Source organism: Anabrus simplex, chromosome 7 (genome assembly GCF_040414725.1).
Source record: "Anabrus simplex isolate iqAnaSimp1 chromosome 7, ASM4041472v1, whole genome shotgun sequence".
NCBI classification, from domain to species: domain Eukaryota; kingdom Metazoa; phylum Arthropoda; class Insecta; order Orthoptera; family Tettigoniidae; genus Anabrus; species Anabrus simplex.
In genome coordinates this window covers 116864660-116892391 of record NC_090271.1, presented here as the reverse complement: position 1 = coordinate 116892391, position 27732 = coordinate 116864660, and the positions used below count along the sequence as shown (strand labels likewise).

The 27732-nt window shown below is 39.7% G+C and overlaps 1 protein-coding gene across 1 annotated transcript in view; it reads right to left on the bottom strand.

The window, feature by feature from the left end:
• Positions 1-27732, bottom strand: part of LOC136876952 (esterase FE4) — a 47057-nt gene that overhangs the window by 13860 nt on the left and 5465 nt on the right. The window contains exons 3-7 of the mRNA XM_067150720.2: positions 22812-22965; positions 18029-18214; positions 3823-4022; positions 1303-1477; positions 1006-1187 (exon numbers count right to left, since the gene is read on the bottom strand). Of these exons, the coding sequence (XP_067006821.2) occupies positions 1006-1187; positions 1303-1477; positions 3823-4022; positions 18029-18214; positions 22812-22965 (897 nt within the window). The remainder of the gene's footprint in view (positions 1-1005; positions 1188-1302; positions 1478-3822; positions 4023-18028; positions 18215-22811; positions 22966-27732) is intronic.

Below are 27732 nucleotides of genomic sequence, written 5' to 3'. Positions count from 1 at the left end.
GAACTTAGAATTCCATTCGGAATTGCTAGGCGGGCAATAATTCCATTGTGGAGATTTATCTCCCTTATGCAGTTATCATACTGTGACTCTTATAATGGGCTTCTGATAAGTTCACCTGCATAAACCCCAGCGTCAGTGGGTAGGGTCTGACATATCCCACTCTGATGCTATTTGCTTTACGTCGCACCGACACAGATAGTTCTTATGGCGACGATGGGAGAGGAAAGGCCTAGGAATTGGAAGGAAGCGGCCGTGGCCTTAATTATGGTACAGCCCCGGCATTTGCCTGGTGTGAAGATGGGAAACCACGGAAAACCATCTTCAGGGCTGCCGACAGTGGCGCTTGAACCCTCTGATGAGTCTAATGTCAGACCTAAGACGAAACGCTGGTTGATAGAGCAAACGCCTGAAAAGCCTTACATCTGATATATCTTAAAAACTCTCATTTAAGTCAGCATTGCGGCTTTAGGATAGGATTAATTACCAATAACCATTTTCAGTGGCCTTTTCCATATTCACTGGTAGCCCTGTTAATGTGTTTTTTTAAAAAGAAAATTACTGCGAGATAACTATCTGCATTCCATAAACATATTTTCAAAAATAGTCCTGTAGATGACAGGTACTTTAAAGTAATAATCTCCAGAAATCCAACTATAGATAAATAATTAAACAAACAAACAAATAATAAACTGACAAACAATCTCACTTGATCCTGGTTTTCTCCTAGTTAACTACGTTTCGAGCAAGTGGCTTTGCTGTTTAGGTCATGTAACTATCAGCTTGCATTCTGGAAATAGTGGGTTCGAACCCCACTGTCGGCTGCCCTGAATACGGTTTATCAGGGTTTCCCATTTCCACACCAGGGAAATGCTTGGGCTGTACCTTAATGAAGGCTACAGTCGTTTCCTTTCCACTCCTAGCCCTTTCCTATCCCATCGTCGCCATAATACCTATCTACGTCGGTAAGGCGTAGGGAAAATTGTAAAAAAAAGAAATAGTACTTACTTCCATGAGTGTCTCCAAAGTGTCGTTGTTCAGGGACTTATCACCGAAGTAGAAGGAGCGTATCTTGGAGACCATATCATCTCCACACGCTTCTTCCTTACAGAATCTCAGCTCAGGCTTAAACACTTGCATGAAATGCTCGTCCACCTCTTGCATGCTCCTGTGAGCTTCAAATATGCCGGCTAAAACACATTAACATTAATATGTATCCTTGTTTCTAGTGAAATAAGAAGGCCCTTTTGTAAATACATCAGTATGAAACTTACCTAAAGCACTGATATTATAAATTCATCTTACATGAAACAATAAATAGTCCTTCAGCGGAAGTGACGCCTGTGAGGTAAGGGACTGCATGAAATCTCCCTTCTTCTAGAAGAATTAGCGGGTCCTCGGAAATAAAAGCCGTCTCTCCCTCTACCACCGGCTCCACGGATGGTACCTCGTGGAATGTCTTCGTTAGGCGGTACTGGTCCTGCACACAGAGACGCGAATATAAGTGGGAAAAAATCATCCGTAATTATGAAAGTGGTTCGATAATATGCGAGTATACGAACTGACGACAGGACCACAGGGTTCTTCCTTGCAAAATACAGAGCGATCCGTATAAACCTGAATTACTTTAATGAGTCATAACATTTGAATCAATAATAGGACACATGTGCAACTTTGGGAGATGATAATACACAGTTGGGAGAATACACGCACACACACAAGATAGAATGAAGTCCAGTGATCCGGTGGGGGGGGGGGGGTTGTTGCTACAAATATTTTGAGATTATTCTGTCAGCAAAGAAACTGATTACAATACTCACAGCAAATGATGGAAGCGCCCTCCACCAGCATCCATACACAAGTATACTCGTTTTACCATACTCTGAGACGTTCTGTGAAGTGCATCCTCGCCAATGTTGCTTATTTTGAGTTTAGTGGCCTCACGGAGTTCATAAGTTGTCTGACGGCTATTCTTGTATACTCTGCTTTTAGGATACTCCTATAAGAAAAAGTTCGGCGAGGTTCGGTCAGGTAATCGGGGGAGGGGGTTGGAAGCACACATTTTTGGAGATTATTCGGTTATCAAAGAAACTGGTTGTACGTTGCATGGAAGTTGTTGGAAATAACCTTTTGTCAGTTCGAAATCATCCAGCTGATCCACAAATGTATTGAAGATGCCTGTATAAACCGCAGTGTCTACATTCGTAGCAAATAAAATGCGGCCAGTAATCCTAGAAGTTGACGCAGTGCACCACACTACAACCTGTTCATTCATGCAGTGGGGTTTTGTGAACGATATGGGGGTTTATAACAGCCCAGTATCTGCTGTTTTGTGTGTTGATCTAACCTGGCAGATGAAATGGCGTATGGCTTTTAGTGCCGGGAGTGTCCGAGGACATGTTCGGCTCGCCAGATGCAGGTCTTTTTTTTCTTTTTTCCCCCTTTTTTTATTTGACACCCGTAGGTGACCTGCGCGTCGTGATGAGGATGAAATGATGATGAAGACGACACATACACCCAGACCCCGTGCCAGCGAAATTAACCAATTAAGGTTAAAATTCCCGACCCTGCCGGAAATCGAACCCGGGACCCCTGTGACCAAAGGCCAGCACGCTAACCATTTAGCCATGGAGCCGGACACCTGGCAGATGAAACTATGTCTCATCTGTAAACCAAGTTATGGAGAGAATGTCTGGAATTTTCTCATGATCTTTCAGCGCTTGCATCATATGCACTCTGTATGGTCACAACCCCGCTTTCTTCGCAGCTCTCTGATGTACCGTATGAAATGACTGTCTCCTGGCTCAATCGACGCAACGATTCATGGGAGAGTTTGCGAAGAGTCTTTGAACATCATCAACAGTCTTTGCACTCGATGATTGTCTATGTTTACCACTGTTTATCACACCAGTTGTCTCCAGCTTCCTTACAATCGATAAAATTGTTGGTTTTGTTGGAACATTGAATTAATTCTCTTCAGAATGCCCGTTGCATTGTAACCAATGATTCTTTCTTCCAGTATGTTCTCACAATAAAAACACACTCTCGAAGTCTGTACTGCATGATTCCATTACCACCGTCAGCTAAAGACTGCGAACAAATTATTCATTTGCCAACAGTACTCGTTATTGTCACGACAATCAACAAAATTGTCAACAATGGGCAGCGGTACTGATTCTCCCAGAGCCATTGTGATCATTAAAAGATATTTCCAGTTTCTACGGGCTTTGAGAGGAAAATCATGACTTATTGAAGTAGTTCAGTTTCATGTGGATCGCTCTGTATCAGCTCAGGCTTAAATCACTTGCATGAAATGCTCATCGACATCCTTTTAAGCTCCTGTGCGCTTCAAATAGCCAGCTGTCTGACACTTTAACATAAAAATTTGTCCTTACTTCTAATGAAATACGAATGCCCTTTCCAAATACACGTACAGGAAGCAAACTGTTGTTGAAATATTTCTTAGAATTGATAATTTAGAAAATACCAACATTTTCAGGTCTCACTTTAGAATAAACTGATATAACAATAATCAGAATGACGAAGGGGCTAGCAGACATTTAGGAAAGTAAATTTAGTCTGTATTATCCACATCATCTTCATCTCAATCTGTCTCAAGGCCCTAATTTTGCCAGACAAAACACCATCATTTTCATAATCATCAAAACCAGTAGTACTACCATAGTTATTTTTAAGGTTAATGCTCTATTTTTAGTAGTTGTAAAATGTTTCCTGTATATGTCCTGCCATATGAATTTATAAACTTTGTGTTTTCTGTATTTCGTAATTTAATCTCGTCTAAAATATTAATGATAGACAACTCACCTCGTTATTTATGGTGATAAAGGAAGTAGTCATTAAATCATCAGAGCTCACATTCCGCAAAAAATCTACCAGTTCTTGACTGGTCTCTCCGGTGAATCCCAGAGCTCTGCCAACAAGGAAGGCGTTCTCTCTGTGATTACCCGCTCTCGTCCAGGGGCAGAATATTGAACCACTTTGAGCAATGGCGCTGTGAAATAGTCCTGAAAGACCCCCTCAGTTATACATGGCCTATAAGCAATTTCATTACCCCATCAATTATACACAAGCAATTTCATGAGAAATGACCCAACACACAACTGAAACATAGGTTGTACACGTTGATAAAATACACTTTTAAATAAAGCTATTAATGTTTAAATTTGATCACTCACTATTGTACCCCACTATTATTTTGTACCTTACGTGTAACCGCAGTGAACTTTTGTTTTGTCCAAAATCTGTAATTATTTAAGTGTTTCACTATATATATTTGTGTGTGGGATGGAGTGTTTGTACATTATCTCCATGGATAACGATGAAGGAAGAAGTGAAGGAGGATTAAATTATTTCTTAAAATCTGAAATAAATTCATATTTTCATATTGAATAAGGGAGAAGTTAGTGAATGTAATTAATTTTGATATTCGACCAGTGCTTTATACTTACAATTAGAAACGTTTAACGGGAATTTCTGAACTTGATGTAATACAAAAGAAACGATTATATCGTATCAAGTATTAGCTTTATGTTTCGGGAAGCATTCAAAATCATTTCACTGTACTGATTTATGTCACTGAATTCCAGTCTCACGTCCTTCTCATATGGTTTCTTCATCAACTTTATGGCATAGTGATATAATACTAAAGATACGGGACATGCAAATAAACACACATTCACACCCAAATACAAGAACACTAAACACAATGGCTTTTATTTGTTAACCCAAGACGTATTTCATAATGTTTTTGTCTAGCAGACGAACTGAATATTGTATATATTTTTAAAATATTGATGGAAAATATTCATTCTCCCAACAAACCACTAATTCAATAAGTTGTGCTCACATAAATCACATACAATTTTGATAGCAAAGGAAAAGTGTTTAATGCATTCTACAGCGCATCAGTAGTCAGGCTACAACGTGTATGCATGATTTTAGTTTGTATTTGTGAGTTCTCATTCATGTACTGATTTTACATGTTATCATTTCATTAGGAATTTTGGTGCAAATTCAGTTTTATAGAAACTGATCTTTTACTGTAGGCGGGCTGTGTAGTTCAGACGGTAGAGCGTTGGGCTTTTGAGAGCGAGTTCTCTCGTTGCTAAGTCGGGTGGTATTTTATTAAAGCGTTCAAAATGTTTTGATAGATTTACTAGTATGGAAAAGAACTCCTGACGGTCAAAATTTGAACAGCTCGGCGTCTCCGAAATGTGCAACAGTAGTCAGTTACACGTTGTGCTCGTTCGCACGTCCACGACAGATTACAAAATGGCGTCGACCTAAGGTATGGGCCTAGTAATCTAAAGCAAGCATGGAATAGTCGCCTGCTATGATGTCTCAGAGGGCCATATATTTCACGGAATGGTAATGTTTTCGAGTAAGATGGACAGTGGACGGTGCACAGTATTGTTTTCAAAAAAATAGAAAAAGTTTATTATTGAAAATCTTCATCTTGAAATTTGCACGGCATCGAGAGCGGACGCAATCACCGTAATCGTAATATTTGATTTGGAGAAGCAAAGGACTGCGCATATAAAAGAAAGGAAAGAATACGACGATTAAATAAGAATAAAGTATCAGTCTTCACCAAAATTCAAACGGTTAAGACGAAAATAAAAGTACTGAAGTCGATACGTAAGAAATTGCGAAGACGACGAGGAGCTACGAAATAAATTAAAATTTAAGGATAAACGACGTCAATAGTAAAATGACAACATATCGTAATATTACTAGCTTCGATTTTGAGATTGTCAAGAAGATGATCAAGATGATGCACTGAATTCACATGATGGACCGACCTGGGAACAATTCATCTTACCATACGACCAGGAAATGACGAGGAAGGCGACGGGTAACCATCCGACCGAGCCATGACGAAAAGAAGGCGACGGGTAACCAGATAATACTACCAGAGCGGAGGAGCGGATGACGTTCCAGATGTCTTACCCGTGACCGAACCGAAGACCCATCTACATCCAATGGGAATGGAACAGCTGGACCAGGGACAACTATGAGCGAGCTAAGTCATTCATAACATTTTATTGCATAATTTTTGGTTTGCTTACACATGTACCTTAGGTATGTGCTGATGGCTAATTGTAGGCCGATAAGAAGGCAATGCAAGTGATGATTATCATCTAAGTGTGAGATAATTAAGTCATAATTACGAGTTAATAACATAGCAGAAGTTATGCTATATCGACTAGAATACTTGTAGGAAGCGTGAGTTTTGAAGAGAAATATGAAACAGCTGATTGAATTGACATAATGAGAGATTATAGAGATTTCATTGATGTAATGAATTAAGTTGACGTCACGAATGGATGTGCGCGGTGTAGAAAGAAACATGGAATTACGCATTTGTTGGTTCATAGAAAAGGGCATTGAACTCGTCGATAGGTTATGAGGATCTGCGACTTGTGAATTTTATTAAGAAACAGTGTGGTAGTTTTACGTAGTCGTCAAGTTTGGAACGCGATACATTATTATGGAGGCTACGGTGCTGATATTAGATTGATGTTATAATAAGAATATGAATATGATAATTGAGGAAAGTTACGAGTTATGGATAGTGATTTGAGATGTTTGTTACGCGATGCAGGACCATCGTGTACCTGCAAGTTAAGTTGTGCCACACTACTAGTGAAGTATATGTTTTATTTGCGTAAGAGTGCCCACACCGCAGGAGCTACTTAAGCCAAGGTACGAACTGCATGTATTACTATAGATGTATGCTCGTGACGTAATTGCATTTCAGTGTAGATGTTTTATAATGAATATTAGAATACTTCGACTTTGAATAGCTGTAGATAACCAAAAGCATTACGACACCGATATATATATAAGATGATGTTTGCCAAACCTCGCAGTTAAGCGCTTCCATGTTATTTGCAAGAGAGTAGTGTAGCTTGCATTGTGGTTGAATGTTATTGAAATATAACTATTTAATGGGACATAGAACCGACAAGGGCATGTGTGGGACAGCCAAAGATTATGCTGAAGTTAGATAGATAGCTAGATCAGTTAATATTCTCCGTTTGAACGTACATTTTTATTTACGAACTTCAACTAGGGAAAGGCAAGAGTAGGAGCCGAATTTAACAGGCACTAGGAAGGAATGCCTTAGTTCATATGTAGTTTCAACGCACAACGAGAGCAGTGCAACAAAATCATGACTTCGGATTTTATTAAAATTTAATTTAAAATATTCAGATTTATTTTCGATTTCCTAAAATTCCATTAGAGCTACTTAAACGAATTCCAATTTATTTACACTTCACTTATCAGTGTATTAGAGATTCATTGCGGCTGGATATTGTATCCAGGTGAGAGTGCTTAAATAAGACTAAAGAAAGTGAACTTTCGGAACGAGTTTATTGTGTCGATGTTTTACTTATATTTAAAATGCGAAGTGGAACTCGGATAAGGTCCAGTGATCTGTTGTAAATGTGTAAGTTTTTGAATTTCAACTTCACAAAGGAACTGATCATTTCATTAATTTAAATACTGAATATTATTTTTTATTTATCATACGAGCCAGCGCTGACTCATACATATTTTCATACATATTATCAGTCAATTTGAATACTGCGTTACATAATATGGAAATTAGTAATTTAGTATTTTATTAATAAATATTTGGTTGTTTTTCTACAATTGCTGGTGTCATGAGTTCTTTAATTAATGACTAGATTGTAAGTTAATGTATAGTGAAGTAAGGAATCGTATAATTAAGTATTTATTTTACCATGGCAAGTTTCTCGAGGTCAAAACTCTAATAAGGTAGTTGGCGGTGATTATTATAATGTCGTAAATAACGATGGGTGACATCCGTGGGTCGGATTTCTCATGGATCCACGTTAAGCGAATTCTACAGTAGGATTACAGGTCCTACTAGCCATAATTAAACCCTGAGGTATCCGCTGAGCGACTCCATTTCGTCAAACTAGGCTGCCTAACGACGAGTTAGAAAATGGAGGTATCGGGCAAAGAATGTTTAACCCGTTGGTTACATTAAATCGGTCGTCCATCGTGGCGCGACAACATAAGTTAGAGGCATCGGGAAAGGTTGCACTGACCAATGGGTTACATTTAATTGGCTGCCCAATCGTGGGGCCTAACTGAAGAGAAATACTCCGCGGCCACATTTAATTGCTGCCCAATCGTGAGGCTATTTAAAAGAAAAACACCGCGGGAAAGCACATTAAGTTGTCGCACCAACGTGAGTAGAAGAGAAAGACACCGTGGGAGTATAATGCATTAAATTGGAGTACCAACGGTGACCAGAAGTGAAAGAAACCGCGGGATCGTCAAGAAAGAGATTGAATATTAGAATATTTCAGCTAGCTCCTATACTGTGACCGAGAAGAGAAGTCGCCGTGGGAACGTATTGTTATGGAATACAATAAGTTCAGATAATATTGATCAACATAGATAATAATATGTAGAGATATTGTATGGAAAGGATTTATTAGGTTTGTTATGTTTGCAAGATATATGACGAGAGTCTGTGATGGAGAAGGGGGTATAATATATATGAGTATAAAGTCATATTAAATGAAATGGTCAATGTTGAGGAGTGAATGAGGTTTGTTAAGTGTTTATTTCCCTCTGGTCATATTAATAATATGAGTTAATTTTAACTGATTTTATTTTTAAAAAATATTGCACATGTTAAAGGCTATGTAGGCTTGTGTATGTAGAAGGTAGGCTAAATGCCATATAGTAATAATTTATTTTCTTCTATTATGATCAGTTCCGGAGTGAATTCAAAATGATAAAATCCGAATTCATGGTCTAGTTGTTCATGGTCTACCTGGTAAGATGATGCTGTTTCCAGCAAGGTCCATCCATATCATAAGTGATTGGAAACAAGAAACTTTAACCTAGTGCACAATAGTGACATAAGAGACTATTTTAGTATAAGTAGTTTAAGGAGCTGTGAATTGTGTTATATATATGTATGTGTATTTATACCCTGTGAACTTAGAGGATTGCTAGGAAATTTAGAGTACCGTAGGAAAATTGAAGAATTGTTAGGGATTTAATGAAAGCATACTAAATAGAATTTTACTTAACGGAAACATGGCGATGCAAGGAAGAATACAGACCAGAAGGGGTCAGGAAGAAGAAATGAGAGAAATACAGGAAAGACATGAGGGAACCCCGATGTGGTTCTTAGAGTATTTGAAAAAGCAGGAAGAAGAAAAACAGAAGGAGAAAAAAGAACGCGAAGAGAAGGAGAAAAAGCAAGAAGAGAAGGAGAGAAGGCAGGAAGAAAAACAGAAGGAGAAAAAAGAACGCGAAGAGAGGGAGAAAAAGCAGGAAGAGGAAAGGAAAAGACAGGAAGAGGAGAAGGAAAGAAGACGAGCAGAAAAGGAACGAAGATTAGAAGAATGGCAACAAAAACAAGTTGAGAAGCAAATTGAAGAAAGGAGAAAAGAACGCCACGAACTAATACAGGAGTTGGACAAGAAACAGGAAGAGTGGCAACTGAAGCAAAAGGAGACTATGGAGGAAATCGTTAGCAGAATAGAAAGCGAACATAAAGGGATGATCCAAGAATTAAAAGGGAAACAGGAAAAGATGACTGAAGAATTTTTTGGAGTCAGAAATGAAATACAAGGTTTGCGTGCCGAGTTGACCGAAACCATGGAAAATAAAAACCAAGAGATGCGAGAGGAGATAAACAGAATGAGGGCAGAAGTGGTACAGAATCCAAATATCATCACAGCACTGGTGGATGAGGAAATTGCCAAACTGACTGACAAGCTAGAGGAAATCAAAGGCAGTAATGAGAAGAAATGGGAAGAAGTAAATGAAATAAAGAAGAAGATAACTGAAGGACAGGAAACTATCAAGAGATTAGAAGATGTGAAGATAAGTGAAATAGCGAAGGGCATGGAAGGACTAAGCCTGAAACAACAAGACTTAGTAGGAAAATTTAACCGAGCTTCAGATCAGGTAGCCGACAAAATAAATGAACTTAAGGAGAAAATGGAAACTGATAAGGCTGATTCAGAGCGGAAGATGGAGAAGACCGATGAGGAAATGAAACAAATAAGGAAAGAACTTCAGGAGATGAGGGTAGAAAACCAATCGGCGAAATCTGTGTTTTCGAACTCAAGTGAACGGCAAAGAGTTATGGAAACACAAGTACAAGAAAGAGAAAACACGCCTTCAGTAACAATCGACTCGAACAGGCGAGACTTGGATATGATGAACGGAAGCAACCAGAGTGATAGCACTCCCATTATTAATATCATTAAAAATTATGATGATCGGCCCAAGCACTTCGACGGTTCAGCGAAGATCTCTCCCAAACAATTCCTTAGAGATATCGAAGAATATTTTAGAGAAGGGAGAATACAGGAAGAAAAGAAATTACGCATAATCGAGAAGCACTTAGATGGGAACCCGAATATATGGTTTCGAGCATTTAAATACACTTTCCACACGTACGATGAATTTAAAGCTGCTTTCTTGAGAAAATTCTGGGACTCAGAAATACAACAGCAGTTGAGATTGGAGCTCTACTCTAGGAAATTTTCTAATGCAGGGCAAACACGGTATTCCGATTTCTTTTCCTACCAGTTTCACCGTTTCCAAGACTTAGATTGCGCACCGAGTGAATTAGAAGCGATCAAGACTATACAGAGACAACTACCGTTAGAGGTACAGAGGTTGTTAGCGGCCACGGATATACAGACCGCTGTAGACATGGAAAAACGGCTGAGGCAGATTGATATGACATCATCATGCCTGGTGGAAAGAAATCCCAGAAATATTAGGCAAGTAGAAGCGATTAACATTATTAGGCATGAAAGCACAAGCGGTAGAGTGAGCGGATCTGAACAAGACAGGACCGAGAATCATTTTAACACTCAAGATAACACACGAAAAAGACATTGTTGTAGATGCAGCGGAGAACAACCTGCGAGATGGGAACCAAGAGATCATAGAAGTAACCCACAATACAGGAACAATATTCGATATAATAGAAATAGGAGCCAACCCTATCCAAGAAACAGAAGATGGAATAATGAAAAACGACGGCCTAATGAGTATAATAGAAATGAAGAAAATAGAAGGTATATACAAGAGCTTAGAGAGCAAAGGCAGAATAAGACACGATGGGAGGATGCTATTAGAGACAAAGATATCAATGGAGACCTCGAAGGAGCAGAGAGTCTCGAGCTCCAAGATTATAAGAGGAAAAGAGGAGAGGAGAAATTTAGAGAAAACAATACGCAGAGAGGTACGCCTGATTCCGAACCATCGGTTAGAAAAAAAAAAACGCCGATGGAATAATAACTCAGTTGGAAGAAGAAGATGATCAGGAAAATAGAAACATTGTCAAAATTCGTAGTTGGATTATAACACAATTTGATCACTGGGACATCCGACCAGAAGACTTGGTTCGAGATGAGACATGCGACACAAAGGAACCAGCATTTAAATTGCCAGTAATATTGGTTAGAGTAGCAGAAATCAAAATATACTGCTTGGTTGATTCCGGGGCCAGCATTAGTGTCATGTCAAATACGTTATTTCAAGAACTGAGAAAAAGGATGGAAATACCGATAATACCAGTATCTGGAGTTAAGATCAGGGGTGTCATTCCAGATAAATCGGTAGAATGCAAGACTCAAGCATATTTAACAATAAAAATGGGTAGACGCGAGTTCGAACACCCATTTCTAGTAATGAAGAAGATAAAATATAATATAATTTTCGGAATAGACTTCATGATGGCTTCCCAAATGACGATAGATATGGGACGTTATGAAATTAGATTCCCTATTAGGGAGAATGATAGGAATAAAACTATAGAAACAATCCAACTTAAAGACATGTTACATCCTGAAGAATACTTGAAGATTGAGGGAAAGGAAGTCGACTTATTGAGTAAAGAGAATCCAGTTTTGGTAGAGAAAGATGAAGAGCTGCAAGAAGACATCCAAATGACAAAAAGGATCGAAGAAATCATAACCATGGAGGAAGAAAATAGTGAAAAAACAGAGATATGGGAGGCACTTGCTCAAGCCGACGTACCATCTGAAGGAAAAAGAATACTGTACGGAATTATCAATAAATACATTGACGTTTTCGATGATAAACCAGGGCAAATTCCGAATTTCAAGTATAAGATAATAGTGAATGACTGGACTCCATACATGGGTAAAATATATGACGTGCCGGAGAAATATTTCAGTGAAGTGAAGACGATTATCCAGCAAATGTTAGACGATGGAATAATCATAAAAACCACCACTCCCTATGTGAATCCAATTGTAATCGTAAGGAAAAACAACGGGAAACTCAGGCTGTGCTTAGACGCGCGAAGTATCAATGGAAAACTTATTCCTGAGTACAATAGGGCTCATAAGATCAAGGAGATAGTAAAGAAATTTCGTGGTCAGAAGTACTTTACGACCATGGATTGCACGGCTTCTTTCCATCACATTGTCCTCGAGGAAAGGTCACGGTTGTTGACTGGATTTATGTTCAACAACCAAACATATGCCTACTGTCGTCTTCCATTCGGATTGAAGAATAGTTCTGCCGTATTGGTGAGAGCATTGGATAGAAGCCTTACTAGTGAAGTGAAGGAATTTATTAATTGTTATATCGACGACATAGTTTTCGGAAGTTCCACCTTTGAAGAGCATTGCATTAACCTAGAAAAGTTGCTCAAAAATCTGCAGGAAACTGGTTTCAAAATAAATATCTCGAAGTCGAGATTTTGCCAAAGTCAAGTACTCTTTGTCGGACACTTAATCGATGGCGAGGGAATAAGACCTAACCCTGCCAAGATTAAAGCTATTTGCGAGTTTCCTCGGCCGACAAAGGTCAAACACGTCAGACAATTCCTCGGAATGACGGGATTTTTCTCAGACCACTGTGAGGGATATACTGAGATAGCCGCACCACTGTACAATTTATTAAGAGCTAACAACAAGTGGAAGTGGAATGACGAGGTTGAGCGCGCTTTCAATAAGATGAAAGAATTGATGAAACAAAGCATAAAACTGGGATATCCAGACTATGAGAAAAGATTTATAATACAGGCAGATGCTTCGAGTATCGGCGTAGGCGCATGCTTGTATCAAGAAAACGAAGAGGAACAGAAAAGAACATATCTGGCATTCACCAGCCGGAAATTAAGGAAACATGAAATGCACTACACTACCACCGAACTTGAACTTCTAGCGATAATCCACGCGTTACAACAGTGGAGAAGGATCATTTATGGATATCCAGTGACCATAAGAACTGACCATAAAGCATTAACTTTTGGATTAAAGGCAGTCATGGTAAGCGAGAGGATAACGCGCTGGATGTTGTATACACAGCAATTTGATTTAAAGATAGAGCATTGCAGTTGTAAACAAAATATTTTAGCTGATGCTTTGAGTAGGAACCCTCCAGAACAAGAAGAATGTATTCTAGAAATCGAGTTAGACTTTCGAGAGCAAGAACTACTGAGAGAGCTCGAAAACCTAAAGGAATACCAGGAGTCTGACAACGAATTAAAATATATTATCGACAGGTTAACAGAGAAGGAACCGGATTCTGAATGGCGGAACAGTTATGAGATTGTAGACGGAATACTGATCAAAATTATGGGTGGAGTTGACCGAAAAAGAAGGATTATAATACCACAAGTATTACAAAAAGAACTGATTTGGTACACCCATAACATCACGGGTCATGCAGGCATAGACAAAGTGATCAGTACGTTAAAAGAAAAATTTACTTGGAAGGGACTACGAAAATCTGTCAGGGACCTAGTTAAAACTTGTGACATATGCCAGCGTGTTAAACACAACAACTATGTATGCGGACATAAACCAGTGTCAATCATTCCAACAAGGTCGCACGAGATATATGCGGTAGACATTTTTGGCAAGTTACCGACTGCAAAAAGAGGAAAAAGATACATACTAGTGGTTGTTGACATATTTTCCAAGTACATTTCACTTCAAGCTATACAAAGAGCCAATGCTAAACAAGTCATACGAGCCCTAGTGGAAAAGGTTTTTCCTGAGATGGGTAAGCCGAAAAAAATTCTCACAGATAGAGGAACGCAGTTTACGTCAGAAATATTCCGTGAACGAATGAAAAATGAAGGCATCAGACATACGATGTGTTCAGTACGACACCCAGAAGCGAACCCAGTAGAAAGATACATGAGGGAAATCGCCAAGTTCGGCAGAATATACTGTAATCAACAGCATTGGAAATGGGTGGAGATATTAAGTATTATTGAAAAGAGCTTGAATAACACCATTAATCAATCCATCGGACAGATTCCCAGCGTAGCTCACAAGAATATCCATCCTGAAAGGAGTTGGGACAGAATATTTAATATGCCCTTGGAAAAGAAGCCAGATCCACAGCAAATAGAGACTATGATAAAGGAAAAGCTACTGGAACAATCACGAAAAAGACTAAAGAGGATGCAAAATAAGAAATTCCATGCACCTTATAAACGAGGTGATCTTGTATTAATTAAGACGGTACCAATATCTAATGCACCGAACAGAGTATGTGCGAAGTTCCTACCATTATACAACGGTCCATATAAAGTAGAGCGTGTGCTAGGAAATAATGCATACGAATTAACAAGCATGAATGGAAAGTACAGAAATGTACACAATGCTTCTAACATCAAGCCTTATTACGAAGAAAATCAGACTAATGAAACCACAGAACTAGTAGAATAAAGGGCCAAGAATGTATAAATTACATACCAATTCAAGTTACCGTCTGCAAGTCATTTGAAATTACGATTTATTATGTTTATTGAAGGAAAGAATCAGCTGATTACATAAGCACAGTCGAGGATAGCAATGAGCATCTCTAAATCTGGAGCGATAATCAACGGTCGATATATTAAAATCGATTAGCCAGTCGCAATAGGACAATGAATATATATAAGAAGCGAAGGCACATTTATGATGTGAGTTTAAGAAAGGAAAATATATTGTGACCAATATATTTTATCCGTGACGGGGGAGAAAATGTGCTCGTTCGCACGTCCACGACAGATTACAAAATGGCGCCGACCTAAGGTATGGGCCTAGTAATCTAAAGCAAGCATGGAATAGTCGCCTGCTATGATGTCTCAGAGGGCCATATATTTCACGGAATGGTAATGTTTTCGAGTAAGATGGACAGTGGACGGTGCACAGTATTGTTTTCAAAAAAATAGAAAAAGTTTATTATTGAAAATCTTCATCTTGAAATTTGCACGGCATCGAGAGCGGACGCAATCACCGTAATCGTAATATTTGATTTGGAGAAGCAAAGGACTGCGCATATAAAAGAAAGGAAAGAATACGACGATTAAATAAGAATAAAGTATCAGTCTTCACCAAAATTCAAACGGTTAAGACGAAAATAAAAGTACTGAAGTCGATACGTAAGAAATTGCGAAGACGACGAGGAGCTACGAAATAAATTAAAATTTAAGGATAAACGACGTCAATAGTAAAATGGCAACATATCGTAATATTACTAGCTTCGATTTTGAGATTGTCAAGAAGATGATCAAGATGATGCACTGAATTCACATGATGGACCGACCTGGGAACAATTCATCTTACCATACGACCAGGAAATGACGAGGAAGGCGACGGGTAACCATCCGACCGAGCCATGACGAAAAGAAGGCGACGGGTAACCAGATAATACTACCAGAGCGGAGGAGCGGATGACGTTCCAGATGTCTTACCCGTGACCGAACCGAAGACCCATCTACATCCAATGGGAATGGAACAGCTGGACCAGGGACAACTATGAGCGAGCTAAGTCATTCATAACATTTTATTGCATAATTTTTGGTTTGCTTACACATGTACCTTAGGTATGTGCTGATGGCTAATTGTAGGCCGATAAGAAGGCAATGCAAGTGATGATTATCATCTAAGTGTGAGATAATTAAGTCATAATTACGAGTTAATAACATAGCAGAAGTTATGCTATATCGACTAGAATACTTGTAGGAAGCGTGAGTTTTGAAGAGAAATATGAAACAGCTGATTGAATTGACATAATGAGAGATTATAGAGATTTCATTGATGTAATGAATTAAGTTGACGTCACGAATGGATGTGCGCGGTGTAGAAAGAAACATGGAATTACGCATTTGTTGGTTCATAGAAAGGGGCATTGAACTCGTCGATAGGTTATGAGGATCTGCGACTTGTGAATTTTATTAAGAAACAGTGTGGTAGTTTTACGTAGTCGTCAAGTTTGGAACGCGATACATTATTATGGAGGCTACGGTGCTGATATTAGATTGATGTTATAATAAGAATATGAATATGATAATTGAGGAAAGTTACGAGTTATGGATAGTGATTTGAGATGTTTGTTACGCGATGCAGGACCATCGTGTACCTGCAAGTTAAGTTGTGCCACACTACTAGTGAAGTATATGTTTTATTTGCGTAAGAGTGCCCACACCGCAGGAGCTACTTAAGCCAAGGTACGAACTGCATGTATTACTATAGATGTATGCTCGTGACGTAATTGCATTTCAGTGTAGATGTTTTATAATGAATATTAGAATACTTCGACTTTGAATAGCTGTAGATAACCAAAAGCATTACGACACCGATATATATATAAGATGATGTTTGCCAAACCTCGCAGTTAAGCGCTTCCATGTTATTTGCAAGAGAGTAGTGTAGCTTGCATTGTGGTTGAATGTTATTGAAATATAACTATTTAATGGGACATAGAACCGACAAGGGCATGTGTGGGACAGCCAAAGATTATGCTGAAGTTAGATAGATAGCTAGATCAGTTAATATTCTCCGTTTGAACGTACATTTTTATTTACGAACTTCAACTAGGGAAAGGCAAGAGTAGGAGCCGAATTTAACAGGCACTAGGAAGGAATGCCTTAGTTCATATGTAGTTTCAACGCACAACGAGAGCAGTGCAACAAAATCATGACTTCGGATTTTATTAAAATTTAATTTAAAATATTCAGATTTATTTTCGATTTCCTAAAATTCCATTAGAGCTACTTAAACGAATTCCAATTTATTTACACTTCACTTATCAGTGTATTAGAGATTCATTGCGGCTGGATATTGTATCCAGGTGAGAGTGCTTAAATAAGACTAAAGAAAGTGAACTTTCGGAACGAGTTTATTGTGTCGATGTTTTACTTATATTTAAAATGCGAAGTGGAACTCGGATAAGGTCCAGTGATCTGTTGTAAATGTGTAAGTTTTTGAATTTCAACTTCACAAAGGAACTGATCATTTCATTAATTTAAATACTGAATATTATTTTTTATTTATCATACGAGCCAGCGCTGACTCATACATATTTTCATACATATTATCAGTCAATTTGAATACTGCGTTACATAATATGGAAATTAGTAATTTAGTATTTTATTAATAAATATTTGGTTGTTTTTCTACAATTGCTGGTGTCATGAGTTCTTTAATTAATGACTAGATTGTAAGTTAATGTATAGTGAAGTAAGGAATCGTATAATTAAGTATTTATTTTACCATGGCAAGTTTCTCGAGGTCAAAACTCTAATAAGGTAGTTGGCGGTGATTATTATAATGTCGTAAATAACGATGGGTGACATCCGTGGGTCGGATTTCTCATGGATCCACGTTAAGCGAATTCTACAGTAGGATTACAGGTCCTACTAGCCATAATTAAACCCTGAGGTATCCGCTGAGCGACTCCATTTCGTCAAACTAGGCTGCCTAACGACGAGTTAGAAAATGGAGGTATCGGGCAAAAAATGTTTAACCCGTTGGTTACATTAAATCGGTCGTCCATCGTGGCGCGACAACATAAGTTAGAGGCATCGGGAAAGGTTGCACTGACCAATGGGTTACAACGTTAAACCAATAAAATTACTACTGCTTTATTCTAAACGAAAAGCAAGGGGAAATATATTAGAGATCTAGAAGAGCAGGCAATGCAAGAATAAACTAACATTGAACTCAGGCTGACTCATTACCTTTAGACATAGGTGACAGCATGTGGTACTGTGCTGATGCTCCACCGGCACTTTGCCCAGCGATAGTTACGTGGTTTGGGTCACCGCCGAACGCAGCTATGTTCTCTTGTATCCAGCGCAAAGCTAGAACTTGGTCCTTCATGCCTGCGTTGCCCGGCACCACTTCGTCTTCTGTGCTGAAGAAACCTGAAATAAATAAATAAATAAATAAATAAATAAATAAATAAATAAATAAATAAATAAATAAATAAATAAATAAATAAATAAATAAATAAATAAATAAACCATAGACGATGTCACTTTGAACTCAACATTGATTCAATATGCCGAGAATGTTAAAGATGCTGCTGCTGATGATGATGATGATGATTGGCACTCTATGATTCGTAAATGTTGATCAAGGTTGACCAAGACACACGGAGACATAAGAAGAGGAGGTACACTGAAACTGCAAAAACTTCGAGTCACGAGACCGGGAAGAAACATGCAATTTGTTCCACATGAGAAGAAGAATAGTGATGAAAACATGAAATGTCTCTAAATAGTAGAAATTCAACTGGGATCTCATTTAGGAAAACGGCGGTGTGACATTGGCTATTATGAGAATAACAAATATTCAATGTATTAGAAAAACCTGAAAACTAAATATCCATTCAGAGATGAGTTGACTTGTCTGTGAGGGAAATCTGTCACTTTCATTCTAATACAAAAAAACACCGCTTTTAAACAAATACAGTAAATAAAAAATGGCTGCGAAATATATGTGTATAGAGAAAACCTTAATTTATACAAGTGTACTTTCAAGCAAAAGAGTTTTAAAAATGTATATTTCATGTTAATTAATGTTAATGAAAATATTAATTACAAAATAATTATTTCTCCATAGAGAAAACATCCGAAGAAACAAATATATATGTGCGACATATGATCTCGTGGTTTATGGTGTGGGTTACTGTAGTCACATCCTAGTTCGTGAACCATGGGCAACGGCTGAGTGGCCTAGTAAGTGGTCCTGAGAGTCGGAATACCAGCTGCTACGGAATGGGAGTGGGCATCTCGGACATATTCTGAGTCATGGCCTTCCTTATGTTCAGGCGGCTAGGGCTATACAATCCACTGCCGGTCCCTAACCCGTTAGAGTAGAGATCCTCATATGGACTATGTGTAAGTAGGGTAGCATCCTGCCTCATAAATTTAGCGAGCTCAGAACATTTTAAGCAAGCCTCGTAACTATGGGAGTAACGGAGTACCACACCGATCTGACAGGCGAGGGACTCCTTGGAAACAACTTGGCGAACGAAATGGAATTCGATGGGAGCTATCAATATTAATGGGGCTTATGGAAGAAAAACTGGCTGAGTCAGCAAAGAGAATGCATCTGGATGTCCTAAGGAGGAAGTGATATTCGGGTAAGGGAAGATAACGAGGAAGAGCTAGGAGATTATAAAGTGTACTTGACGGATGTTAAGAAGGGAAGGGCAGAGTCTGGGGTAGGGCTGTTTATCAGGAACACTGTTGTACGCAACATAGTTTCTATAAGGCACGTAAACAAGCGAATGATATGGGGAGATTTGGCAGTAGGAGGAATTAGGACGAAAATTGTCTCAGTGTATTCAACATGTGAGGGTGCAGATGAGGATGAAGTTAACAAGTTTTATGAAGCATTGAGTGACATCGTAGTCAGGTTGAACAACAAGGATAGGGTAGTGCTAATGAGCAATTTCAATGCGAGAGTTGGAAATAAAATTGAAGGATACGAAAGGGTGATTGGTAAATGTGGAGAAGATATGGAAGCTAATGGGAATGAGAAGCGTTTGCTGGACTTTTGTGCTAGTATGGGTTTAGCAGTTCCAAATGCATTCTTCAAGCATAAGGCTATATATTAACCGACTTCGAATTCAGGAAATCTGTTAGGAATGTACGAGTTTCTCGGGGAATTTTTGTTGAAACAGACCATTATCTGATCTGTAGTGAACTAAGTATCTCTAGGCCTAGGATAGAGAAAGTGAAATCTGTCTGTAAACGAATAAGGATATAACATCTCCACGACGAGAAAATTAGGCAGAAGTACGTGGATATAATTAGTAGGAAGTTCCGAACAGTGGACAGTAAGCAGGTTCAGGATATTTGAAAGACAATGGGTGGCATACAGGGATGCTGTAGTAGCAACGGCAAGGGAATGCCTAGGAACAACTGTGTGTAAAGATGGAAAAAAGCGAACATCTTGGTGGAATGATGAAGTGAGAGCTGCTTGTAAACGTAAAAAGGAGGCTTATCAGAAATGACTCCAAACAAGGGCTGATGCAGACAGGGAATTTTACATAGGTGAAAGAAACAGAGCGAAACAAATAGTTGCTGAATCCAAAAAAGAAGTCGTGGGAAGATTTTGGTAATAACCTGGAAAGGTTAGGTCAAGCAGTAGGGAAACAATTCAGGACAGTAACAAAGAATCTAGGGAAGGGAGGGAATAAGGAAATGAACAGTGTTTTGGGTCATTCAGGTGAACTCATAATAGATTCCAAGGAATCACTGGACAGGTGGAGGGTATATTTTGAAAATACTCTCAACTTAAAAGGAAATCTTAAGGTTGATGTCGCGAACAACGGAGTTCACGGGGAGGAGGAAAATGATGTTGGTGAAATTACACTTGAGAAAGTGGAAAGGATGGTAAATAAACTCCATTGTCATAAAGCAGCAGGAATAGATAAAATTATACCTGAAATAGTGAAGTACAGTGGGAAGGCAGGGATGAAATGGCTTCATAGAGTAGTAAGATTAGCATGGAGTGTTGGTAAGGTACCTTTATATTGGACTAAAGAAGTAATTGTGCCTATCTATACGCAAAGGAACAGGAAGGGCTACAAACACTATCGAGGTATCTTATTGATTATTAGTGTACCAGACAAGGTATTCACTGGCACCGTGGAAGGGAGGGTGCGATCAGTCGTTGAGAGGAAGTTGGATGAAAACCAGTGTGGTTTCAGACCACAGAGAGGCTGTCAGGATCAGATCTTCAGTATGCGCCAGGTAACTGAAAAATGCTACGAGAGGAATGGGCAGTTGTTTTTATGTTTCGTAGATCTAGAGAAAGCATATGGCAGGTACCGAGGGAAAAGATGTTAGCCATATTGGTGGACTAAGGGATTAAGGGTAGATTATTAAAATCAATCAAAGGCATTTATGTTGACAATTGGGCTGCAGTGAGAATATATGGTAGAATGAGTTCTTGGTTCAGGGTACTTACAGGGGTTAGACAAGGCTGTAATCTTTCACCTTTGTTGTTCGTAGTTTACATGGATCATCTGCTGAAAGGTACAAAGTGGCAGGGAGGGATTCAGTTAGGTCCAAATTTAGAAAGCAGTCTGGCCTATGCTGACGACTGGGTCTTAATAACAGATTGTGCCGAAAGCCTGCAGTCTAATATCTTGGAACTTGAAAATAGGTGCAATGAGTATGGTATGAAAATTAGCCTTTCGAAGACTAAGTTGAAGTCAGTAGGAAGGAAATGGGAGTGAAATGAATGTCAGATTGGTGATACAAACCTGCAACAGGTAGATAATTTCAAGTATTTAGGATTGTGTTCTCCCAGGGTGGTAATATGTTAAGTGAGATTGAATCAAGGGCACTAAAGCTAATTCAGTGAGCTCGCAGTTGCGATCAACAGAATTCTACAAACTCCCAGAACAAATTATCTTTACATTGGTCGGTTTTCAGACCAACTTTGCTTTACGGGAGCCAGAGCTAGGTGGGCTCAAGATATCTTATTCATAAGTTAGAAGTAAAAGACATGAAAGTAGCGAGAATGATTGCAGGAGGGTACTCGGGGTAAGAGGATGAAGGCTACGTAAGGAATGAACTCGACGGATGAAGCTGTACGCATAAACCGGCTTCAGTGCCGGGGTTATGTGAGGTGAATGGAGGAAGATAGGTTACCTAGGAGAATAATGGACTCTGTTAAGGAGGGTAAGAGAAGTAGAGGTAGACCAAGACGACGATGGTTAGACTCAGTTTCTAACGATTTAAAGATAAGAGGTATAGAACTAAATGAGGCCACAGCACTAGTTGCAAATAGACGATTGTAGCGACATTTAGTGACGATTGTGGCGACATTTAGTGAATTCACAGATGCTTTCAGACTGAACGCTGAAAGGCATAACGGTCTATAATGATGATGTATGTATGCATATGATTTCTCATAGTAGAATAAATTGGAAATTCGAAGTACATATTATTTACTTTATAATTAGGGCATTTGACCTGAAAGGCTTGTTTACCATTGTCATTATTATTTTATTTTTTAGGGTTGAAAGGAACGACGGTAATTGTGTAAATTTATTTAATCAGTAACCTTTTTACAGGGAACATGCAGTTGATCTAGGCAACGAAGTGGTAAACGTTGCAATCAGCTTGATAAGATGATGAAACCCAATTTAAGGTGTAGGTTTGGAGAAAACTCATGAACGTCCTTGACAATAATTATGTATTCACATACGAGAGATTCTTATTCATCTTACGTGCTCAATGGACCGTATCTCGCGTAGAGAATTATACTTCACTCGTTGAGTATTCTGCATCTTATTCTGATTTTTTCCTGTATATAAAAGGTTGTTGTCCAATTATCATAAAAGTTCTTCCTTGTAATAGGTTTTTGTAACGGAAAGTAAATTGCTTCTCTGCATTCTATTGGTACAAAGCGGGGTTCAGATCTTGGTCATATCAAACTAATTGTCAGATTATTACTTAATTTTGATTAGATGGGTTAAATATATATTTCAGTACATACCGAAAATTCCTAAACGATAGTTTACGCTCACATAAACTATGCCAGTATTGACGAGGAACTGTGGGCCTTGTGTTTGCTTATTTCCAGAACCAAGTAAAAAGCCACCTCCATGGAACCAAACCATTACTGGCTTCGAAGTGCCTGAATCGGGCATCTGTAACAATTCAAAATTAAAATAAGAAAGCGTTATGATTTTAATTAATAATATATTGAAAATATAGCATCTCGAAGTGTATTTCCTATAATTTTCTAGCATGCATGGGCATTGAAATTTTATATATTTTAGCTCATTTGTCTATATATATAGAAACTGCAGAAAATATGACAAAATACACCGACTTGCAAAAAATAATTCGCGCCATGAAGGTGCAATTTCAGGGCAAGTAAGTGTGTATAGGCACAGGATATGGCAGTATAAAGAAAACATCAAAATAATGCAGCATATCAAGCACTCATTGACGGACAATAAACATTTGCAGGCTGTAATTAATTAGTCCGATGATGGACAAACCGTAGCAGGCAGACAGGCGGCAATACGGCCGGTCATGGAGGCATACAGACGTACGGTGATCTCCAAAGGAATACAGCTGGCGCAACTGACTCTCTAGATGTGTCGTAGTCGCAGCAGACCGAAGTTGCCGTTCAATCTGATCCCCAAAGTTCTCAATCGGTGAGAATCTGGAGAACTTGCTGGCCAGTAAGGCATACTGAATTTACGAAGGCAGGCCAGAGATACCCGTGCTGTGTGAGGTTGGGCATCATCCTGTTATAAAAGAGGGTAGTCGAACTGCACCAGAAGGAGAAGCTTACACGGTCACTGAATTTCCTGGACGTATCGCCACGCTCTCAGGTTTCCTTCAATCACCACCAGTGGGGATCAGGAATCGTAGGAAGTAGCATGTCTCGTTGAGACGGTGTAACTCTCTACAGAGATGCGTAGAACACTGCGCTGGCCAGGACGTCTTCGGACTCCAATTCAGCGGTCGTCTGTATTCAAACAGAAGTGTTATCCGTTACTGAACACCACTCGTCGCCAACCCGCAAGCCATCATGCTGCCCACTCTTGGCAGAATCTTAAACGTGCTCGGCGATGCTCAGGTCAGGTAAAGGACGACGTGATGACAGATCCGGCTCTGCTAGCCGCCTGGATATTATACTGGTGGACATAAGTGACTCCCCAGCTGCCGTGACATGTCTCTGGGCGGTAAACAACGACGTTCTTGGAGTGTTTACAGGCTGTCGCACAATTAAATAATCCTCCCTCCTGGTGGCCCAACGAGGTCAACTCTAGCCTTCTCGAAACAAGTGTGTACCCTTACGTTTCCACTGCGTCGAGTACTGATGCACACCGCAGTCAGAATGGTTCGTGTGCGAGCAATGCGGTGGAACTTAAAACCTGCTTCCCTTAGCCCGACGTTGTGGTCTCTCTCAGACTCATCTAAGTGGTCAAAGGCTTGTGGAATGTGCTGTCGAGGCGTGTTGCTTGTTCACTCAACACAGCGCAGTGGTTCACACAGCTACTCTGGCCTTATTCAGTGTCTTGCGTCTGTGAATGAGGAACGGACATGTAGGCCTCCTTAGTGGAACTTATGCGCATGCAATCAGCATTAAATGTAAAATGATACACACGTCCACCTGTGAAAATACTGTGTGGCAACATTTGTTATGCTCACGCGATTCGTTCGTGGTGGGTAATTTTAACATATTGTCTACAAATTTAAGAAGAAGTACAATATTGTGCAACCACACTCTATTAACACGCATCAGAAGGAAAATGGAAGTGGTCCGACACTTCCAAGAACAAATATATCGAAAAAAAGGACAAGGGCCACAAAAGGCGTAAAAATGAATGATTCCCGTCTTCTTTATCTCCTCAACCTTATATGGCTGCTGGGCAACATTGCCAACCTCACGATAGGGGCATTCTTTCTAGTGCTTATTCACTGTTTTTTACGTTCGTCAATTCTTGATTCTTTTCTCGGTCTTCCTCTACTCCTTTTGGTCTCCATCCTTCCCTCTATCAGATTGCTGCACCAGGCTGAATGTCTTAGCAGGTCACCTATGAATCTATCCCTCCTTCTTTCTAATCTTTCTACCAGATGATATTTTTCATTTAAACTTTTCGTCACTTCTTCATTGCTTTCCCTACTGGTATAGGGTATTTTAGCATGCGACGCCAGCACCACATTTCGAAGTCCTGGATTTTCTTTTTATCCCATGAGAATCCAGCTATCTCGCTCATACATTCCAAGGCTCCCTAGACCTCGTAAAACGAATACCGCTAGAGTTGAGAAAGAACAAGAGTTAACGAAGAGAGGTCGGATAGAATAAGATAGATGAAAGTGAGGGTCTGACACGAGTGGAAGCAGTATCAGGACTTGGCTAAGAGGCCCGTGTTCGCCAATCCACACTCAAATTATATATATATATATATATATTTGCTATTTGCTTTACGTCGCACCGACACAGACAGGTCTTATGGCGACGATGGGACAGAGAAAGCCTAGGAATGGGAAGGAAGCAATTAAGGTACAGCACTAGAATTTGCCTGGTGTGAAAATGGGAAAACACGGAAATCCATCTTCAGGGCTGGCGACAGTGGGGTTTGAACCCACTATCTCTCGGATGCGAGCTCACAGTTGCGCGCTCCTAACTGCACGGCCAACTCGCCCGGTATAATCAAAATTTAAGAGCCCCTCAGGCTATGGACAACGGCTGAGTGGCCTAGAAATTAGGATACCAATTGGTATGAAAGAGGAGTGGACATTTCGGAAATATTTTGAGTCGTGGCCCTCCTTGTGCTCAGTGGCTAGAACTATACAAACTACCCGTGGTCTCTAACCTGTTAGGGGAGAGATTCTCGCTAGAACTGTGTAAGAAGGGTAGAATTCTACTTCACACAAAGTTTTACCTAGCACATTCAAGGCGTTTTAAACAAGCCTGAAACCTACTACTATTTGACAGGCAAAGAACTTCTTGGAAACATCTTGAATCGAATTGTATGGAGAACTGCGAATATTAAATGGGGCTTATGAAAGATAGCAAGCAAAACTGACTTAGTCAGCAAAGAGGATGCGTCTGACGTGTTACGAGTTAATTGTGTTCGGGTAAGGAGGTGAAAACGAGAGGAGTAAAAGGTGTGAAAATGGGAAATTCAGAGTGTGAGGTATTATTGTTCATCAGAAGCACGCAACGTAGTTCATGTTAAGTACGTGACGTGGGTAGACTTCGTGGTTGCAGGAATTAGAACGATAGTTTTCTCCGTGTATTTTCTATGTGAGGGAGCAGATGAGAAAGTTGCATGTAGCACCAAGTGACATCGTAATCAGGGACAATAGCAAGGATAGCATTGCGCTAATGGGAAATATCAATGCGAGAATTGGAAATAGAACTGAAGGATATGAGAAGATGATTGGTAAATGTGGCGAAGATATGGAAACTAACAGGACGTGGGAGAAGTTATTCTGCAATTCTTTTATTTTTCTAACCGAGCAAGTTGGCCGTGCGCTAAACGGGCGAGCAGCTGTGAGCATGCGTTCGGGAATGGTGGGTTCGAACCCCACTGTCGGCAGCTCTGAAGATGATTTCCTGTGGTTTCCCATTTTCACACAGCCGCTTCCTTCCCAACCTTAGGCTTTTCCTATCCAGTCGTCGCCATAAGACCTGAGAGAGTAATTTTCGCGATTATGTTTAGAATGGGAAGATTCATAAAATTATATATATTTAGGCCTATGTAAATGTTTCGCCGATATGTTAACATCGTTCAGCTGCTGCTGCTAATCTACCGACTTCTGTTGTGAAATACAGTGTATAATCATTTTTCCTAGCAACATTCCTTTTTGTCCGCCTCTGTGCTATAGTGGTTAGTGTGATTAGCTGTCATTCCTTAGGACCGGGTTCGATTCCCGGCTCTGCCACGAAATTTGAAAAGTGGTACGAGGCCTAGAACGGGATGCACTGAGCCTTGGGAGGTGAGCTGAGTATAGGGGGTTCGATTCTGTCCTTAGCCATCGTAGAAGTGGTTTTCTGTAGTTTCGCACTTCTCCTGTCAAATACCGGAATGGTACCTAACTTAAGGGCACGGCCGCTTCCTTCCCTCTTCCTTGTCTATCCCATCCCCCCTACAAAGCCCCTGTTCAGCGTAGCAGGTGAGGGCACCTGGGCGAGGTATTGGTCCTCCTCCCAGTTGTATCCCCCGACCCGAAGTCTCACGCTACAGGACACCGTCCTTGCGGCGGTAGAGGTGGGATCCCTCACTGAGTCCAAGAGAAAAACCAACCTTGTAGGATAAACGGATTAAGAAAGAAAGAACATTAATTTTTCAAACTAAAATAATGAAAATCAATATTATAAAACAATGATCGGCGCTATAAATCAGCGCTCTAAATTTTATAACATTTTGGTGGTAATAATAGGATAGGCCCTACCATGCTAATGAAAGTTGTTAAAACAAAGGAACACAACAAGCTATTTTATTCAACTATGATTAACAACTTTTTGTCAACATATCGCATCGTATCCATCGTGCTCATTTCAAGATCACATCACGCAATAGTTAATTACTAATACTTATATTATTTAAATGTATCAACATTACAGTAATTGAAAACACAGAGCGATTTGGCCGTGCGTTTCGGGTCGCATAGCTGTGAGGTTGAATTCATGATTTGGTGGGTTCGAATCTCACCGTCGACAGCCCTGAATACGGTTTTCCTTTGGTTCCCATTTTCACACCAGGAAATTGCTGGTGATGTAACTTAATTAATGTCACGGCTGCTACCTTTTCAATCGTAGTCTTTTTTTCTAGCCTGCTGTCGACGTAAACCTTCGACGACCGAGCTCGATAGCTGCAGTCGCTTAAGTGCGGCCAGTATCCAGTATTCGGGAGATAGTAGGTTCGAACCCCACTGTCGGCAGCCCT